This window comes from Rhinolophus hipposideros, assembly GCF_964194185.1.
Source record: "Rhinolophus hipposideros genome assembly, chromosome: 26".
Classification (NCBI taxonomy): Eukaryota; Metazoa; Chordata; class Mammalia; order Chiroptera; family Rhinolophidae; genus Rhinolophus; species Rhinolophus hipposideros.
The window spans coordinates 14,133,710-14,155,322 of record NC_138072.1 but is presented as its reverse complement, the minus strand read 5'-3'; the positions used below and the strand labels follow the sequence as shown (position 1 = coordinate 14,155,322).

Sequence of the window (21,613 nt, the reverse complement as noted above, 5' to 3'; positions counted from 1 at the left end):
AACCACTCAGTTTTCTCATCCCTTGCCATTTCATGGCTCAAAACCCTTACCTAGCTAGCACCGGGAGAAGGGCTAATTACACAGTACAACCGGGAATGTGGCCCCCGGCCCTTCCCCAGGTGTCTGAGAGACTCCTGTACGGGTGGGCTCATCGTGTCGGGTTAGCTGTGTCCTCTACTCCCCAAAGTTCCAGAGGGTTCCGAGTTTCTGCTTAGATAAACTGGGGTACATCAGTTCAAAGGAAACCTAGACCCAACCAAAAAGAATTGGTCACTCTAAATGTACTATCATGGAAAGAGGTCACCCATAAAATTGGAAATGGAAAAAGCAAATGACCAAGCAAGATATATATTGTAAGTACATTTGTATGTTTTAAAAGGCTTTGTACTATATATATGTGTGTGTGTGTGTGTGTGTGTGTGTGTGTGTGTGTGTATATATGTATATATTCGCATATTCATAGAAGAAACTTCAGGAAAGGATACATGAGAAACCCTTACCTTGGTTAGTGGGGTTGGGAAGTTCAGAGGTGGGAGAGGGGCATTTTACTTCTCACCTCGTACCCCTTAATGCTGTGCGAATATTTTTTATCACAAATATGTGGTTTTCAGATTAACTAAAAAGTAAATATATTAGAAAGAAGTTAATAAAGAATAAAGGATATTCCTTTATCGAGAATGTATATGAATTATTAGTGATATTTATAAATAATAGTAAGGATTATATTAAAAGATATACTTATGTTTTACATGAATTAAAATATATCGTATATTGAAATGTATTAACTATGATTAACATTAGTAAAAATTAATACATAAAATTCATAACGAATAAAAATAATTGGAATATTGCCCGGTCCCACCGCCTGGCTTCTGACTCGGGGCATGCTCTCTGGGGCTCCAGCCCTGTTCCACACGCTGACACAAGAGCTGCCGTAACCCTGCTTCCTGGACAGCTTAAAAATGGTTGGTTTTTAAAAAAAATAAAATAAATAGATATAACCTGGTACACTTTCCTGTGCCATTGGGGAGGTCATAGCTGGCACACTCTTGGAACTTACTTTCAGGCCTTCTGCAATGAGGGTTTTATTTGATTATCACCTTTCTATCTGCCTCAGCTGGAATCCTGCTGTCTGACACCTGGAAAGCCAACACCCTGGTCCCTGCTCTGGGGTCTGTACACCACCTTTTTCCTGGGTGTCAGGACTTCCTACTGTTTGAAGATATGCAGTGTGACTGGGCTGGTTCTGACTCTTTAGAATTAAGGCCTCTGAGACCTCCCACTCTGCTCCACCCACCCCCCTGACCACCTCCTTTTCCTTCTAGGGCCACATCTGCCCTTGAGGCATTTCTACTTTCCTCTGCTTTTGGGGAGAAGAGCCTGGTGATCTGTGGGTGAGGCCTGGGGCACACAATGTTCTGCAACGCATGGGTCAGTACCCAACCTCCCATCCAACCTCCCACGTCCTGCTGGATGGTAACAGAGACAAAAAGCCTGTCTGCAATTATCTGAGCACAGGCCTGTTTATTTTACAAATAAACACAGTGAATTTTTGCACAGTTTTATTATAACATACACTAAAGTTTTCAGGGAACTATCTACATATAAATTAATTTTTTCTTAAGAGTTTCATATTCTTCCTCTGGTGCATTTCTCCCAGGAATTTTCTTTTCAATGAGATCATCTTCAAGGCAAAAAAATGTTTATCAGACTCCAAGTAGTACATAATTTATTCACTTATATACATATATGAAAAGTTCCAAGTAGTACATAATTTATTCACTTATATACATATGTGAACCCTCACCCTTTAACCTTCTTACTACCTTTCTGTTGTTATCAGTCATTTATTATCCCTCAGCCCCCAAGCTGCATTTACAGTTAAGGAGAGTTGGTCCATCATACAAATCAGCTATTGGTACACAGAAGTCACATAGTCCTCACCGTGCTGAAATACTTTTCTCCGGCTTTGGGGAAATTATTAGATGTTAATTTAAACAGACACAGAGAATGTTTCAGAGACAAACATAATGCCTGAGCCTCATCTGGTAAGATATATTGCCTTATACTTCTTAGCACAATAAAATATATCTTTGGGAACTGAGAAGAATCAAAAATATTTAAAACAAAAACCGAAAATCACACATACTAATCACACAACAGATTGAATGATACAGTAACAGTTTGTCAAAATAGATTTTCAGGGAAGCTTGTCATTTCAAACAGGCCAGGAAAAAAAATCCTAAAAGGTGTATTTTATACACGTGACTCTTTGTCCTCTCAAGAGTCACTTTCTCATTTAAAGTTTATAAATAATATTTAGAAAAAGAGTATTTATTAGAAGACAGATTGTCTATATCAGTCAATTTATTGTGAGAGGTTATCGACAACTGCTTTTAATGTTCAAATGTCGAGAAGTTGGAAGGCAGAAATATATTTTGCAATTAAATATGTGGCACTGTATTTCCCTAAGTGGAAATCATTTATTTCCCCTCTACCCTAATTTTTAAAAATGAATCCCTTTAAAAACTCATGGAACTAGTTAAACATTGATTATTTTTTCTACTTCTCTTTCAAATTTTTCCTCAAATTTTCACCAAGTTTCTGCTTAGTGTTTGGATAGCTTTTGCCCTGACTTGCTATAGAAGAATTTTCCTCAGCCATCATAGAAAGGCTGGACATAGTTCACTCCAAATCTTTCAATCCTAAAGAAAGCTCCACAGATGCCTTAAATTTGGGGGATAGGAAACGGTAGCAGGGGGGCGGTATTAAGAAATTACCAACATGAAATGCTCAAAGAGTCCGGGAGACAGTTGTCAGAATAATAAGAAACCTGATCAGTTCCATCTATAGCCTTTCCTTTGGGCCATTTAAACATGAAGCTTTTTTGTTTTGTTTTGTTGTTTTAACTCGACATCGTTTCTAGAGTTTACTGACATCTCAAACACAGGAGAATAACTAGAGAAGCTGTCATTTTGGGATAACATATAACTTCTTACATCAATTTTCTAGTAGAAAAAGGGTACTTTTAGGATTGGATTTTGTCTTATGGTACTTACTACAGTTTGCTTTCTATAAATGACATTTCATTTCTGTAAATGAAATATGCAGTTAATTAAATGAAACCAACTAAAATAGAAATGCTAGATTAAATTCTGAGTTGAAGTCTTTGGTGGAAATTATAATAGAGCTCACATTCAGGACCACCCACAAACCACTAAAGGAGTCCTATATGTCCTCCCTTACACTTAAAACTATGTTCCTTTGTCATTATAGAGCTTTACTTTTCATGTACTTCATTTGGTATAACGAAACCATCCTATATACTCCATACAATCATCTTTGAAATGAAGCACGAGCCTTTGTTTTAGAGAATTAAGTTTCTTTATTAAAAAGGTACACTAAAAGAGAAAGTCATATTTATGAATAAAAAGTCCTTTGTGTTACTTCTTGCAAACGATCATTCAATGAATTTTGCAATGTAACTATTTTCTTCTTTGAAAGTAACTTGCACACTTAACACTTTTTATCGTCTTGGGGTGACTTTCTTTTTTCCACAAAAACCCAAATAAGGACATCGTACTGATTTACTCTCCCTTCCTTCCTGTTTACTGAGTTTAAAGTACGTATAGGGGAGAATGCCAAATAATGTATATAACACGCCAAGACCCTGTTGCCAACGGATCCTTAAATAAAACATATCCTCCCAATAAAGTAATGCAGAACTTGAAGTGTCCAAACAGGTTATAGGTGACGGGTGAAGTGTTCATAATGATCCAATATATTGATAAGTTCACCATGAAAGCTATTACTCCATGTAGCAGCACCATAAACAAAGCAGAAACTGACCGGGGACCAAAATATCCTCTTTCTTCAAACACTGGCTCAAAGAAGGGTGCGGTGACCAGCAATGTGACAGTGACATCGGAGTCTGGTTGTACAGCAGCTGCATCGAGTTCACTTGCAATTCATGCTGTTTGCGTGGTACCCGAAACATGTACGAGTCGGTAGGTTACTGTATTTGGTGAACATCATATGAGTACACCCACATTTCTCCGTCTCCTTACTTCTCTTCACTTTGAGTCAGACAATATGCAATTGTGCTTTCTTCCCAACAGTCTATTGTCTCTATACTGTATTTTCTAAGCCTTAGATACAGCTTCAAAAGTTATAAAATCTGCAATGTGCTGTACTTTGATAGAGAAGATTTTCTGACAGCACAGTGTCTGGCTGACTTTCATCACTGGCTGGGTCGTGGCTGATGGGGTTGTTCAGGGAGCCATGGAGAATTTATCATGCCAGTTTCCATTCTAAGGGTGCTTATGTGTGTTAACACATATTCTGATAAAGTATTGTTTTTATCATCTCATTGTGTAGCTGGAGAAACTGAGGGATGGAGTGGTTATGTAACATGCTCAAGATCATGCAGCTAGGATGGTTGTCACACTGGCTCCACAATTATGCAGACCGGCTCTAGAGTCTAGTGTGCTTAGAATTGTACTTACCTCTCTGTTAAATAATGTACTACTATGGTAGAGCTCCTGGACCCTCTGTTTCCTCTTCTGTGAAATGGGTTCATGAGATGTTTGTGAAATAAACGAGATAAAGCATGTGAAGTGCTTGAGGCACGGTATGTGTGAAATTAATTCACTGACCATTATTAATATCCTGGACACTCCCCCTCCCCCTGTTTATCAGGATGGCAGTTCCAAAGGGGCATTGTTGGTGGCCCCTGGTCTTGTAAGGACACGCCGCCTTGAGGAACACTTTTTTTTTTTTAAATTGGGAAAGGGGAACAGGACTTTATAGGGGAACAGTATGTACTTCCAGGCCTTTTTTCCAAGGAAAGTTGTTGTCCTTTTAATCTTAGTTGTGGAGGGTGCAGCTCAGCTCCAGGTCCAGTTGCCGTTTTCTAGTTGCCGTTTTCTAGTTGCAGGGGGCGCAGCCCACCATCCCTTGTGGGAGTCGAACCGGCAACCTTGTGGTTGAGAGGACGCGCTCCAACCAACTGAGCCATCTGGGAGCTCAGCGGCAGCTCAGCTCAAGGTGCTGTGTTCAATCTTAGTTGCAGGGGGCAGAGCCCACCATCCCTTGCAGGACTCGAGGAATTGAACTGGCAACCTTGTTGTTGAGAGCCCACTGGCCCATGTGGGATTCCAACCGGCAGCCTTCGGAGTTAGGAGCATGGAGCTCTAACTGCCTGGGCCACCGGGCCGGCCCTTGAGGAACACTCTTGATCTGCTCTGAGGAGAGAAAGTGATGTCTTCTGGTGGCATAGGCTCCTAGCAGCAATGTGCAGAGCACAAAGAAGCTGTGTTTGTGTCGTCCAACTGCCCATCAGCAACTCAAGCTGACTTTACTTGGCAGGGCCTCCTCTGGGGAAAAGCTGTGAATATACTGTCTATGAAATGCAAGGGCCCCACAGGTCAGAAAAACTCCTGAGATACAAGCAGACCGGAGCTGGAGGCACTGCCCAGGCGTCAGGGTGGGGTCTGATGCGGTTTGGGAGGTAGACACGGTGTCTCCTCCACTGGCTCTGGGAAGGGTGTGACATCGCTTAACCTGGGACGGCATGTCCTCATTTTTAAATGGGGACAAGAATGCTTATTTCCAACGGCTATTGTGAGGCTTAAATACGACAATGTATGTAAAAAGTTTAGTTTAGTCCCTGGCACATACTACAACGTGTTCAGTAGCTATAATTGGTGATCTTTAATGGTCGGTTCTAATTCTTAAACAGTTCTTCCTCTTATTGAGCTGAAATTGGTCTCCTGTAACTTCCTCACTTTGCTATGATATCTGCATGCTCTTAGAATTATTCAGCAAACATGCATTCGACATTTCCTGTGTGCCAGGCCTATGAACACAGCTGAAGATCAGGACCAGTTCCTGTATATGGAAAAAGTACCTGTCCTCCGCATGAGAATCATTGGATATGCAAAGAGAGCCATCACTGATTCTGACAGCCCCCTTTCCCAGTACAACCTCCCTCTCCCCTGCCCATTTAGCTGCACTTCTTGTTCTTGTTGCGCATTGATTTTACTTAAGGCTCAAAAATATCCCTCCTCCAGGAAGTCTTCCCAAACTGTATTCAGTAACAGTATCTCCCCTTTTAGTCATTCTGTCAGCACTTGGGGACCCAATTTCCATGCTTCCTATTTGTTTGCACTTGTCAATTTTCTGGTGTGTTCCCACCTTTCTGGAGAGCAACTCAAGGCTCCCGGGCACTGGGTAAGGAAATGGAAGATAACACTCCTAAGCCACAGCCAGGATCCTTCAGGAAACCTTGGTCAATCTTCAACTTGGCCACCAGGGAGCTCAAGCCGAGCGGAAGTATAGAAACGCTGCACTGTCTGAATGTGCGCTGGAACTGGAAGGAAGCACAGCCTGGTTCCCAGGTACAGGACCAGTGAGTGACCAAGCTATGCTGGAAGTTGGATGTTTTGTTTTAGTTCTGTGCTCTTTTAGGAACAGCCCCTAAGTATGCCCAAGCGAGAGCACATCAGAATTCGTGGGGCCTGAAGCTTATTGAATTATGGGGGAAAGGGGAGTGCTTTAAGAAAAATAATAGAAAATTAAGTACAAAAATGAATATTTGTTTAGGATGAGAAATGAAACTGTAGTGAATAAAAAATGTTAAAAAAACTAACTGGTATGACAAAATTCAAAAAACACAGTAATAATAATAACAGTAATTATTATTATTATTATTATTATTACATTATTATTATTATTATTTGACTTCCTGACATGTCTTGATGCTTATTTTTCTTGCTATATTTTTTTGGCTGCATAGTCCTTGGTCTCCATATGATAACAATTTCATAATTTAATTTTCTATTAAGAGAATGGATATATAATTCAGTCTTTCCTCTAGCATGTCTAATTGAATTTTGGTTTTTATATCCATCATTTAGAAAAGTTTCATCATCCCGTGTCTTGCCTAAGGCAGACCCGCCCAGAGCCCCAGCCTTTGTCCTGTCTCTGCAGCTTCCAGGCGGGGTCACAGCGGCTACTCCCCGCAACTGCGCCTGTCACGCTTCTCCCACCCAGGAGACAGCCACAGGGCCGCGGATGCAGAGAGGAGTCTGGCAGTCGCCGGAGCACCGGGCGTGGCGAATGAGCCCGTGTGGGGCAGCGCTACCATTTCCGGCCAGCAGGTGGGGCTGGGGGCCCTGAAGCTTAAGCATTAGTGTCAGAGCATCTTCTGAACAAATCCTTGGAATCAAGGCCCTCCTTTCCCAAACCTTTCACCTCTTTTTACTGTAAGTGGAGGATATTACTTAATAATGATCAGTATTATTATCACATGAATATTCGTATTTGCAAGACACAGGGAAGAATGTACCCCACATCGCTAATGCTGATTAGATCTCAGCATTGTTTTTTTTTAACACAAATTTCTGTAAGTCTTCGATTTCTTTCATTAGACTCATTTTCACTTATGAACCTGAAAAAAATATACATAATTTTGTAATGGACAGGGGTCCTTAGGAGTGTTTTGGATGTGAAGGCCAGAGAGGAATGGTAATAGCAGCAATACAAATCATATCTTATCTGTTCAGGTATTTTATAGTCTCTGTAGCACTTTCACAGACATCAGTTAATTTAGGCCTATCAACATCTGGGAATGGAACCACGGCAGGAACAATATCTACTTTTTACAGATAAAGAGACAGAGGTCCAGAAAATGGACCTAAGTTCACGCCAGCTAAAAAGTGACAGATTCCGTCCCTTTTCCTTACCTACTCTGGCTGGCTCTGTCAGCTTTATTGCACATTTCTTTGGAATCCATCTCTTCCTTTTCATCTCCCTACGATGCTCCTCTTCAGAATCTCGTTGGCTTCACCTGGGCTGACAGCAGCTTCCATTCTGAGCCCCCTACTACCAGCTCTCACCACCACCACCTCTGGGACAATCACTGGCCTCCCTTCCAGACCCTGCACATCTGACCCCTGCTTATCTCTTCAGGCTCATCTCCTGTCACTTCTCCCTAACAGGATTCATTGGGGCCAAGGCTCACTAAACATGCCAGGCTCTTAACCCTCAAGGCAAGGCTCACTAAACATGCCAGGCTCTTAACCCTCAAGGCAATAGCAAATGAATGGGATTCCTTCTGCCTACAATGGGTTTCCACATTCTTCCAATGTAAAGATGCACCGTGATCAAGCACAACGATCTCCTCTCTGATCTGAAGCTATTCCCAAACCTTCCAGGTAGTACGCCATTCTCTTTCGTCTATATTAGAGAGTTACAAACGTCCATACCTCCAATGGCCAGGCAGGTAACACTATAAATAGACAGAATTTGGTGTAAACTGATCAATGGCCCGTGATAAATAGCAAGGACAGTGCTATAGGCTGGGGATTTGTTGCAAACTTGAGAGCGCATGTCTGTCCTCAAGGAAGCCTCTATATAGCTCTAGCTCACTGTTGTCTAGACCACTGCCAGGCCCAGTGTCACCAAATTTCTTAATTTTTAACGTAAGTCAGAAATCTGGATTTTTTTTTTTACATTAAAATTCCAGATTTTAAAATGCTAGCAACCAATCGAGATTTAAAGTACTGTAAGCCAAGTAAAAGACACTGGTGGGCAGGCTTTATCCTGTGAGCATCCAGTGTGCAAACTTTCTTCTACATTTTAGTGGAACTTTGTCTATGAACAGTGGCCAACGTTTATTAAGAGCTCACTGTGTGCCAGGCAGTCCTTTTCAAAGTGCTTTCCATGTATTTCCACATCCAGTCTTCTCAACAGCCTAAGGGGAGATACTTTATTATCCCTATTTTACAAAGGAGGAAACGGAAGTTAAGTAACCCGCTCAAAGCAAGTGCATTCCAATTCTGGCAGCCTGGCCCTAATACAGTGCTTCTCACATAGTCTCACCTACTGGACCGTGATTCCTGCATTTTAGACACCACAGACACCCACCTTTGGGTTTCCTACAGTGTCTGGCATACGAGGCACTCCTTACATTGAGCTGAAATTATACTGCATGTTATAGATGTAAATATACCTTCATTCATTCACTCAGTAAAACATTCAGAATGCCTACCATGTTTTCTGTCCTGTGTTAGGGACTGTGGGAGTCCAGAGACATGGCCTTTGCCCTAGGAGCACAAAACAATTATCACTACTAGAGTGTATTGCATTACTAAATAAGACTAACTGAAACATTTTACTAAGTACCAATTATTAATTCACCACATAAAGCAGGAAATGTATAATTAAGCCCAGTCTCTGGTGATCTAACAGTATTTCACAAAGATAAAATGTGTGGAGAGAATGAAGGGAAAGGTTGATTTTAGGGAAGAAACTTCAGAGAGCATTTCAGAAATGGTAACACTTCATCTGAAAAATGATTGAATGGAAAGAAGCTTAACTGAAATTTACACAACAAAGATGGTTGGTTGAAAAGTACTCTCTTTTGTATAGGAACAGACTTGAGGAAGATATTTGAAAGGTTTCAGAAAATACTTCTTACTAACTCTGTACTTCCTCACATAGAAAAGATAGCAGTATGGAAATACAGGTTGTTTCTCTGAACTGGTTATAGAAGTCAGATTCTATTGTGACAGCAAATTATAACAAATGTCTATTGAAAGTCTTGGGAGAGGGAGGGATTACAGAAGGGTTGATGGATGTGTTTGCTATCTTGATTGTGATAATGGTTTTACAGGTATAAGCATTTGTCAAAACCTATCAAATTGTAAACTTTGAGTATTTGCAGTTTATTGGATATCAATTGTATCTCAATAAAGTTGTCAAAAAGGTTTCTCAGACTCTTGCTATTCAAAATGTGTTCTGTAAGCGTGGCCGGTTAGCTCAGTTTGTTAGAGTGAGGTGCTCTTAACAAGGTTGCCAGTTCGATCCCAGCATGGGCCTTGTTAGCTGCGCCCTCTGCAACTAGATTGAAACAACTACTTGACTTAGAGCTCGTGTCCAGTCCCTAACACAGGACAGAAAACATGGAAAAACACACTTAAAAAAAAAAAAGTGTTCTGTAGACAACAGCTGCCACCCAGAATGCTTATTAGAAATGCAGACTCTTGGGCCTCCCTCCTGAGTCAGAATCTGCAGTTTAATAAGATCGTCAGGTGAGTCTCACGCACACTGAAGTTTGGACCTCTTATTTTCATGACTGTCTGGAACTCATTTCCTACAATGATTTGTTAAAGGAAAGTTATATTCACTAATCTTTTTTAGGTCACCGAGAACAATTAACTACCTACAGGACATTCCTTGATAGTTCTGTTAGGAAGAAGTTTAAATGTTTGATCTAGAAGATGTTTAGATTTTTCAAGAATATTCAATGTGTTAAATTCCAAAACAATACAAAATGTCAGTAATGATTACTTTATCATATTTTATCTGTCCGTCTTCCCAGGTGTAGTCTATAGGTTTTAATATTTATACTGTTTTTAAAAATGTCTTTTTCTGCTGACAAAAGAAATGCTTTTTGTAGAAAACTTTTTGTAAGATATTTATGACTTCCTAGAGATTAGGCCTTGTAATATGCATATTTTTAAAGTAATTAAAGCTAAATCTAAAGATCCCAGCTAAGTAGAAAAAAAGAAACCACTTGGCTTGGAATAATAGAATTAGTTTTGAGTCCCCTACAACTATAGAAGTCAGTTTACCATAAATTAAGAAACTTAAGCTTCCGGGTCCCTCACTTACCTAGGCCCTTTCCAAGGCCCTTGAATGAGCACAAGCAGTATTTTCACCTGGTCAAATGTTTCTGTAAAAGTTTCTAAAGTAAGATGTTTAAGACCACTGTCTCTTTGCATTCTGACTTCCTTCCATCGTTCCTCCTCTGTGTTAGGTGGTATAGGAATGGCCATGGGCATTTTTAGGATCTGGCTAAGGGGACAATGATTGAATTAGGGATGCATTTAATTTGGGGTTGGAGGCATGCATTTATGTGGTTTGCAGTCATTTCCGCATACTGCTAAATTATTGCTCACCGTGGGTGTGGGAATGGCTTTCTGGAATACACCTACTGCCCATTATGCCAACTCAGCTAGTACCATGTCACAAAGGTGCAGGGCCAGATGGCAAAGACACTCTGTGATGCCTGACACAGGAACTATATGAGTGGTAGAGAAGAAACACTATTTGAAAGAAAAGGAGAAATTAGTCCCTAGAAAATCCTTCCATCAGAAGTAAAATATTGTAAGTGGAGGGAATCAGTTACCTCAATGCCTACTCTAAAATGCCTCACCTAAAATGGAGGTTCTCACTCATCAGGAATCTAGTAATGTCATACTCGTATCTATAATTATAAATGCGCCATACTTATTTTTGTTTTTATGTGAATCATGCTAAATGAAATATATTAGAATTCCCGAGTTTATGTATTTGAACCACAGTGAGTCTATAAGTGAAGTCACATTTTTTTTCCCATCTTAATGGATCAGATCTCCTCTTAACGTAGCAGATAAATCTTGTCCCGAAAAACACAAGGGAGCTGGAAAAACCATATACGAAATTGCCATTGAAGCAGCAAAAGAGCCCTGAAATATTACAGCTCACGTGTGAGAGAAACTTGATACGGTTTCCCCAAATTTGACAATAAACCTAAAAAAGTACATGCTAATGTCAGTAATGAGTCGTGAAGCTGAAACTTATAAACCATAATAAAAAAACCTAATTTGTGATCACCACGCTAAACGAGACTGATCTATCTTAATAGAAAATACCACAAAATAATTGTCATAGGAAAAGGTGGTCAAAAGTACGCAACCAAAAACGTGGGGAAAATGATCATAAACGGCGGCCATAAAGTCATCTAGAAACACAGGTGAATATGCATGTCTTTAAAAAAGTAAAATCAATTATCTTTCTGGACTTTCGGACGCCCCGTAGAAGTGTGTCAGGCAGTTAATAAGAATGTTATAGTTACGTGTATGTCTGTGGGTTTTAGTAACTTTTCAAAATGTCATTTGTGGCTTCTTTCACATTCTAAACATGTATTCATTTGCATACCTAACTTTCTGCTCCTAATATTGGGTATTTTTTTCTTAATGAGGGTCCCTCCAGTTGCTTGAGGTTGCATTCCCGCAAAACCAGGACTTGCCGGTTTCCAACCAGCTCAGAGAAGCCACGGAATTTCTCTGCAGCCTCAGTTTCCTTTTCCAAAAACCAGGTATTTGTCGGGCATTTCCCGAGTTGCTGGGAAGACCACATGGAAACTGGTGGGCTAGAGTTTTGACAGCCCAACTCTGCAAATGGGAAGGGTCTGACCTGGAGGGTAGGGCGCGCGCCTGTGGTCACCAGGCCTGCACAGACCACGCGCGGGGCTTCTGCGCCCCGCACCCCTCCCACGCCCTCCGAGACCGCAATACCAGCGGGACAGAGCCGAGGAGCGGGCCGGGGGGGACCGGGCAGGGGGCGGAACACACCCTCCGCGCCCGAGGGGATGAGGTGGGAACGGAGGCAGGGCGCTCAGGACCCACGGGAAGTGGGGGGTGACGGGTGGTCGGACACAGGGCACAGCCGCTGGCGTTCAAGGGGCGGGCACTAGGCCTCAACCCCTTTCTCGGAGCCTTGGAGCCTTCTCAGCACCGGAAGTTCCGGTGTCGATCAGTGGAGGTCAGAGGTCAGCAGGAAGTCGATACGTGGCCGCCGCCTGTCCCCGCTGAGGAGGCACAGCAGCCGGAGATGGCGGCGGTGCTGAACGCGGAGCGACTCGAGGTCTCGGTCGACGGCCTCACGCTGAGCCCGGACTCGGAGGAGCGGCCCGGTGCCGAGGGCGCCCCGCTGCTGCCGCCGCCGCTGCCACCGCCCTCTCCTCCCGGGGCCGGCCGGAGCCCGGGCGCCGCCGGCGAGCACCCGGAGCCCGGGGAGGCGACGGCTGGGGGCGCGGCGGAGGAGGCGCGGCGGCTGGAGCAGCACTGGGGCTTCGGCCTGGAGGAGCTGTACGGCCTGGCGCTGCGCTTCTTCAAAGGTGAGCGGGACCCGCCCCGCCGCCGGCCCCGCCGCCGGCCCCGGAGAATGTGGCCGCTCAGGGGCCTGAAGCCGGCTCGCCTCGTGCCCCGCACTGGGCCGCGGCCGCGGGAGCAGGGCTGCGCCCTCGGGGGTCCCCGAGGTGGGTCAGCACCTGCTCGGCCAGCGGGTCACCCCCCTGCGGGCCCGGGACCTTGGTGCGGCCTCCGCGTCCCGCCTCCCCGAGGTCACCGGGCGGCTTACCCGGTGTAGCCTCTCGGGTGTCCGCCGGCCCTGCTGGAAGAAGGAGCCCTCTCTTCTTAGCGGATCCCATTCTGGGGTTTTTTGACCGTCACGTTCCTTTCCGTGTTTTCTGTAGCTGGGCACGTCACACGCCCCCGATTGACCACCTTTTCCCGGGGGCCGAGCGTTCCCTTTCCAGTCATTCTGGGGAGGCCCTGGCCGGATTGATGTGGCGGGAGGAAGGGGCGGATTACGCCCGCGCGGGCCCCTCCGGCGTGTCAGACTCTGGAGAGCAGGGATGCCCGCTGTGTTCCAGGCACTTGTGGGTGGTTGACGTTTTACCTCGGAAGCCATGCGCCGAGAGCGTATTCTCAGAATAGGAGTTAAAAGTACCCTGGGGATAAATGATGGACGTCTAAGTAGTACCTTGTCTTGTACACCTGAAACTAATAAAAAAAATAAAAATAAAAAAAATAAAATAAATAAATAAATAAAAATTTTTTAAAAAGTACCCTGGGGCTTCTCGCAGAATACGCTGTTAAAACGTCTCTTGTCTTAGAGCAAGATTGTGGTGCGTGGGGTTTTTTTTTTTTTTTTAATTGGGTGGTTGATTCACGTAGTCAAACGGTGGTGATGACAGTCGCAGGATACCAGTCGGTGGGAAGGACCGGCCAAACGCCCGTTAGTTTGATTGTTAAGAGATAGTTAGTGCTCGTGAGCCCCATGAGCAAAGACAGACGTCGGCAAATGAAACTGGAAAAATGGTCGCTAGGTTCCGTGTACATTCCAGAACGTCATATTTGTGACCCATCCCAGAGGGAGCACCTTCTGGAGTTACATATCTTACTAGATGAAGTTGACTAGTTCGGTGTACCGTGTTCCCCCCAACATAAGACCTCGCCAGGCAATGAGCTCGAACGCGTCTTGTGGAGCAAAACTTAATGTAAGACCCGGTCTCATATAATCTAACATGACACCGGGTCGTATCTTAATTTTTGCTCCAGAAGATGCATTAGAGCCGACTGTCTGACGAGGTCTTATTTTGGGGGGAAACGGTAGTGATACATGCAAACATTATTTGCTGTTTCTCAAAATAACTTTAATTGTGCGGACTAAGGAAAGTCTCTCTTTTATAAAATTTCCAGAACAGCGGATCATTCCACATTCATTGTACTTTGTGTTAAAAAGTTTACCCTTGAAATAATCGTCATTGCACAATGAGTTCAGCCCTCTGTCACTACCTAGCTTGGGGAGTTGGAAATGGCCAATGGGTTTTGGGTCACCTGACCCTTGAATTTAGAGTTTCCCGTGGTGATATCGCTTATATAAAAACGTGGTGGGTTCTGTACAATTCATATAACTACATTTTACCTTAAATTTTTATTCTTAGAACTTATTTCAGTGAAGTTAGAGTATATTGTAGCAGAATAATGTGTAAGAATAGAAAAGAACCGGCTTCTAATCTTGGCGTTTGTCACATGACTAACAAAAAATAAATGGTCATTTTACCTTCTGAGCCTGTCTTATTTGAAAATAGCAGTGTATGTTCTTTGAAAGATTAAAACAGTACGATGTACAGTAAATGTAGCTTTGGGTCAGGAAGCCCTGCATTCTATTGGTAAACTAGAAAATGAACTTTTCCAGATTCAGTCTTCATATGTATACATACATATTTATACATATATATATATATATATATATATGAATTAAATGAGATTTGATGCCTCTTATTTAATATTTAGTGGTCTAAACCTAGTATTTTGCTGAGTGGTAGGACTCCTAGGGGAACCTGTAGTTTAGGGTCCTAGTTATCAGTCACCTTAGAGGAAAAAAAGGCTGCATTGATAGGTATGGTTCAGTCAGTTCCTAAATTCAGCTTTCAAAGCATTATCCAAGTACTGAAAAGAATAGCAGATTAACAATTAAAAGCCACCTTTCTGCATGGATCATTGCAGAGTTAGCAATGAAGAGGCTATTAGTACATGAGATGCCTAATTGGGGGGCGGGGAAGGAAGGATCTGAAAGCAGTCAGAAGAATTATGGGAGGTGGGATGAGAAATATGTTGCTGCTTTTGTTTTAATGTGTGAATTTTCCAGTGTAATACTTGGCATTTTTATCAGTCTTGTAAGGACTTCTAATAGATCACTATTTTGTAGTTCTGTATTCATATCTCACAAGAATTAGACTTAACATTACACTTTATTTTCCACTGTGGAATAAATATGAATCTTGAAAGTATGGATATCTTTTTTCCGTGGAAAACAACTTGGATGAGAACCAGGAACCCTGTTTTTCATTCTGTCCTTGTCATAGTGGTTACAGGCCAGTGATTGAACCCATCATGTCAACTACCTACCCTCTTAATTTTATGAAAGTAAAAGTAAAATAATAGGTGAAAATACGGACAAATACAAGTTGGCATTTCATCATCTAAACTTTAGACATTGTTGAGTCCTTATGGTGGATAAAATTTTATATTAGATTACCACTATGAATGAATAGTCCATTCCCTTTTGCTGTTAAGGAATTTAGAGGCCCGAGGAGGAGTTAAGGACCCAATGACTACTGCAATACACTCTGGAGGATCCAGGGAACAAATGCCATTTCAGAGAGGAAAGGCATGTGTATCTGGGAAATGGCAAATGTGAAGTAGTTTGATGGAGAAAGCTGGGAAGGTAAGTTGTCAGATCCTTGGAATGATTTGATTGCCATTGTAAATTGCCTTTTTGTCAGTAGACCGGAACCATTGAAGGTTTTTAAAGGGAGGAGCAAAGTTGCCCAATTCTAGTTTAGCAAGATTAAGCTGGTTTTCTTATCTATATGGGTTAAGGACTAAATTGGTTGGCTTTATTGTAGCCTTCATACTTTTTGGATAGAATTAACCTGGGGAGTTGTACTTTGGTTTTTAGCATTCTTAGAGAAGAATTTTTCCTTCTCTAACACTTTATTACCTCATTATCTTAAGCTGGTAGGTGGTTGCATTAATTTAAAATTCCAGAGCAGTAATTGCCACCAGTTACTGAGCAGATGTTCACTAAATGTCAGGTACTATTTTTGTGTATATTGTATATACACAATTTTGTTTAATCCTCCACAAGCCCTTCCTTTAGTGAGGGTATTATCCTGGTTTCTTAGTTAAGGAACTTGCCCAGGCCACTCAGTTGTTACAGTATGAGGCAGGATTCCAGGCAGGATTTGAAGCAGAGGCAGGATTTGAGGCAAGGTTCGTTCTCAGTCGATTCCAAAGACAGTTCTCCCACTATAGGAAATGAACAGCAAGTAGGAACCCTGGTTTCTGGTGGTGTTCTGAGGAAAATATTCAAAATTATCCTATTGCCTTATCACATCTTGGAACTTCTCTAATATATTTGCTTGCAAATACTAAGGGCTAATGAATGGAATGATTTATATTGTTTTTCTGCACGTGATCACTTTATCCATTCTCTTCAGATATCTGGAAAAGTAAAGTGTGAGAAAACTATCTACTCTGAATTGCTCCATAACGTTGCTATCAGGTTTGAAATATTGATTGTAACGGGGGTCCCCTCTAAAGGACTGAAATAAATGTGGAAATAAATGTGCCCATCAAAAATATTGATATGCTAAATCCCACTCCTAATAGAATAGTAGACCTTTTAGGAGGCCTGCATTCAGCTAACATAATGATTGTTTTTCACTCTTGTGAATTGAAAATGGATGTGTTTTAATTCGTTAGGGATTGAAAAATGGTGATATTCTGTCTTTCCTTCATAATACTTTTCCTTATGTACTATTTGGTTTGGGGTACAGTTCAAATAGGAGAGATAAATGCTGCTTTCCCTTTATTAAATTTCCAAATAATGAGTTGTTCCCTACCAGCCTCAAAAGGTGGTGATTTTTAAAATGTCATTAGGTACTCATGCTTTTAAATATATTTGTTTTGTTTTTAGCTCTTATTGATGCTAAAATTGTACCATCTTTAGCAAGTGGGATTTCCAGTTGGCTTCTCTAAGTTCCTTTGACATGACTAGTTGTCTTCCATAGCTTCCTTGCTATCTGTTATGATGAGATATGTCAGATTCATCTTAGACATATCCTGCCTCAGAAGAATCAGCCATTTCTCCAAGGAGATATGGTTCCTTTTAGTGGAAAATGGCATTGGAAGAACCATTACCTGGGTATCAGGAGTTGGGTGCTCATTGCTGCTGGATTGGTCATTATTTCTAGGCCTTTTTCAGTAGACAGATCTGGGGGTGGAGGGCCTGTGAGGGGAGTATTTTTGAGGGTGTGATATGTAAAAGGAAAACGTAGTTGAATTTGGAGGAACTTAAGTGTTTGACTCTTTCTGATTTGAATAGGGAATTGTTAATGCATTTCCGCTGGCATTGCTGTTGATTACACTCAGTTACATTACTGGTAGCAGAGAAGTAATCATATGGATGTGCCAGAATGGTTCCATTTCCTTTTGTCTTCTTTAAACATAAGCATCTACAAAAACTTTTGTAAATGGCCCCATTAATGTTTTAAAATACTGTACAGGTGTAATTTATTCCTTGGTAACTTACATATAATTAGTATGTGCCTCCTACACTTAATTGGTACCCTTAGATAGTTTTCCAATTTAACTGTTACTGTCGAATATTTATTAAACTTTGAGTTTAGTTTTCCTTTCTTTATTGTCTTCGCCTTTAGACAGAAGAGTGTACTAGTATAGGAGGACATGTGGACCTAAGAGAAGTTGTAAGAAACAAAATTAAAGCCACCAACAATAGTAATGCCTTTTAAACATTGGACTTTTTTTATTTTGAGCTGAACTAAAGTTTTCCTTTGAGGACTGGATTTAAGGATGTGTTTATGTGTTTTCACATATGTGATTTTTTTTTTTTTTTTAAGATTTTTTTTGTTGGGGAAGGGGAACAGGACTTCATTGGGGAACAGTGTGCACTTCCAGGACCTTTCTTCTTCAAGTCAAGTTGCTGTCCCCTCAATCCCAGCCGTGGAGGGTGCTGTTCAGCTTCAAGTTGTTGTCCTTTTAGTCTTAGTTGTGGAGGGCGCAGCTCAGCTCCAGGTCCAGTTGCCATTTCTAGTTGCAGGGGGCGCAGCCCACCATCCCTTGCGGGAGTCGAACTGGCAGCCTAGTGGTTGAGAGGACACGCTCCAACCAACTGAGCCATCCAGGAGCTCAGTGGCAGCTCAGCTTAAGGTGCTGTGTTCAATCTTAGTTGCAGGGGGTGGAGCCCACCATCCCTTGTGGGACTCGAGGAATCGAACTGGCAACCTTGTGGTTGAGAGCCCACTGGCCCATGTGACATATGTGATTTTTAATTTTTAATTTCACATATGTGATTTGCCTGAGGCCTCCAATTACGACACATGCAGAAAATACACAAATCAATGAATTTTCACAAAGTGAACACATACTGATAACCAACAGCCAGAAGAAGATAGTATTTACTTTTATCAGTTAACTAAAATGAGAGCTACTCTGGCTCAGTATTTAGGAAGTTGAGCTCTGGAGTCAACCTGGGGCATTTTTTCTATCTGGGGCATTTTTCCTAGTTCTGCCACTCAGTTGTTTAAACTCTATGCCTTCCTTTACTGAAAAGGATATAAGAATTATAAGAATTGTGTGTATATATATATATATATACATATACATATGTAAACTTGTAGCAGAGTACCTTGCAATTGGTATTCTGTGGCTGCTTATGTTGAAGAGGAGAGATTACCGAGAATTTATTATGGAGTGTGTTGACTTAATGGGGGGAAAAGTCAACTTTTATTAAGCACTTTGTACATGCTAGGCAATTTCCAGAGTGCTTTATATTCATTGACTCAGAAATACTGCATTGTATTATACTTCTTACAAGTAGTGTAAGAATTTATCAGTTTTTTTCTCAGTCCAACATGGGAGAGATGTAGTTTTAATTTTAATATTTCTAAAGCATGGATTTTATTCAAAGTGTATTCTCTGTGAGGCCACAGTGTGATAGGGCCCTAAAAGAAAGCATTTGATTTTAGGCTGTCGCGGTGGAAATACGGTGGCTAGGATGAGGGAAGAGGGCTCCCCGATGGTCCTGCTTTCTCTGCACAGATCGCACAAGCCCTGGACACCGCTTTCAGTTTTCAGCAGCATCCTTTAGGGTTACAAACGAAATGGAGCTCTTTCAGAAGAGAGCAACTTGTACAGTGTGGGAATTCAAAGCCCTGCCATCCGTATCATAAGGGCTGCCGTTTAGCCAGCGTCTGCTCTCTGCAGGCACTATGCCAAGGCTTTGGAACACATGTCCAACCCTCACAAGAACCCCAGGGACAAGTTAGTATCTCCATTTTGTTGATAACAATACTGAGGCTCCGAAAGGTTAAGTAACCTTCTGTGACATAGTAGCAGAGCTGGGATTTAAACATAGATTTATAGGAGGTGTACATGAAAAGGCAGGGGTTGTTTAGCGTAGAGAATAGAGAACTCGGTAAATATGATGGATATTTTGTGGCTTTTTTGAGGTCTCATCTGTTAGGTGTGTTTTATTGAATGCTGAGGGCTAGAAATAGATCCTGTAGATAGAAATGAGAGAGATCAACTCAGAATAAAGAACTGAAAACCACAGCTGTCCAAAGATGGACGAGACTGTGTAGGGACAATGAATTCCCATCTCCAGGAAGTGTTCGAGCACACGTTAGCAATTGCTAGGTGGATATGCTTTTAACTCCTTTACCTTAATCTTTTGTGTATCCACTATGGGTTTTTTTCTTTGTGGTTACCATGAGGCTTATATAAAATATTTTATAGCCATACTAGTTTAAGTTCATAACTTCTGCAGCGTACAGAAACTCTGCACTTCTCCCTCTCTCGCATTTTAGGTTATTGATGTTACAGTTGACATCTTTTTTATGTTGTGTTTCCAATAACATTATTGGAGGCCAAGTAGATATGTAGGGGGGATTTGAGCTTTGGTTGTGTAATTGAGTTACCACTCTTTAATATCCTTTCCATCTCATTGATTTTTATGGCTTTCATTTCATCAAATAAAAGCTAAAAGGGACATTGAAATAATTTGTTACATCTTTCTACCTTTACTACCAGAGAGAAGGGAAAAATAATGATTTCTCCATAAACTTACTCTAGAAGTTGAGGTGTGAGACTAATAACCTTGTGAATGAATAATTTCGGGTGGAAGGGATTTAATCTTGCAGACCTTTGGGCTTGGTAACCGTGATTATAACACTATTTTCAAATTATTTATTCTGTCTTACTAGAACTGTAAAGTTAAATACTTATGAATTTAACGAGAACATAATCTAGAAGCCATTTCTATCTTTAATTGCTTGGGAAAATGTGTTTTGTTTATGATACTGGTTTTCTATCGCTCCTGTAACAAATTACCACAGATATAGTGGCTTGAAACAACACATACTGTTAAGACAGTTCTGGGTGTCAGAAGTTCAAAATGGGTCTCACTGGGTTTGAAAAAAAAAAAAAGTGTCAGCAGAGCTGTGTTCCTTCTGGAGACAGAGAGAATCTGTTGACTTGCCTAGAAGCTTCTAGAGGCCACCTGAATGCTTTGGCTTATGGCCCCTTCTTCCATGTTCAAATCGAGCAGCATAACATCTTCAAATCTCCTCCTGACTCTTCTTTCTCTACTTCCATTTATAAGGGCCCTTGTGATTTATTCCAGGATAAAGTCAGCTGCAACTTTAAGTCCCTCTTTCTCATGTAAGCTAACATATTCACGAGTGCTGAGGATGAGGATATAGACATTTTTAGGGGTAGACACATGCCTGCCTCACGTGTCATAGTGTCTTATGAACTGACTACTGAAACTGAGCGTGTGGATTTACTCATTTGTTCTTCTTGTCAAAGTGGAAACCAAAGCAATTTAAAAGGTCAAGTTGCACTATAAAATTTATAATTGAAAATAGTCATCCCCTATCTCTTTTTCCCCATCTCTAAGACCCTTTCCTCTTGAGGAAACCATTTTCCTTTATTTTAACTGTTTGTTCTGGTATTTGTCTTCATTCACTTCTGTGTGTGTGTTTCTCTTCTTCCCTCTCCCCAAAATTTTGTACTACAATTTTATACTACATTTTGTGATTAAATTAATGTCAGTTGTTTACATTTGTATTACTACTCATAGCTGAGACAGATCAGTGCTTTGATTATATTGTCGTTCTTATGCAAACTCTGGCTTTCACGTAGTTAGAGGCAATTATTATTTGTTTTCTTTGTCCTGAGGTAAACAGTTTTTTTTTAACTTTTATTTATTTAAGTGTGTTTTTCCAGCACCCATCAGCTCCAAGTCAATCTAGTTGTGGAGGGCACAGCTCACAGTGGCCCATGTGGGAATCAAACTGGCAACCTTGTTAAGAGCACTGTGCTGTAACCAACTGACCAGCCGCCCCCAACTTCCAAGAGTTTTGATTCTCTGAATGGTCTTTCTGGTACCCTGATATTAAATATAAATTTTG

General features: G+C 41.5%; 1 protein-coding gene across 1 annotated transcript in view; it reads left to right on the top strand.

Moving 5' to 3' along the window:
- Nucleotides 1-12,512: 12,512 nt before the first annotated feature.
- ACBD3 (acyl-CoA binding domain containing 3) overlaps nucleotides 12,513-21,613 on the top strand; it is a 33,008-nt gene continuing 23,907 nt past the window's right edge. Inside the window, exon 1 of the mRNA XM_081038869.1 lies at nucleotides 12,513-12,946. Within this exon, the coding sequence (XP_080894995.1) occupies nucleotides 12,661-12,946 (286 nt within the window). The 5' untranslated portion in view covers nucleotides 12,513-12,660. The remainder of the gene's footprint in view (nucleotides 12,947-21,613) is intronic.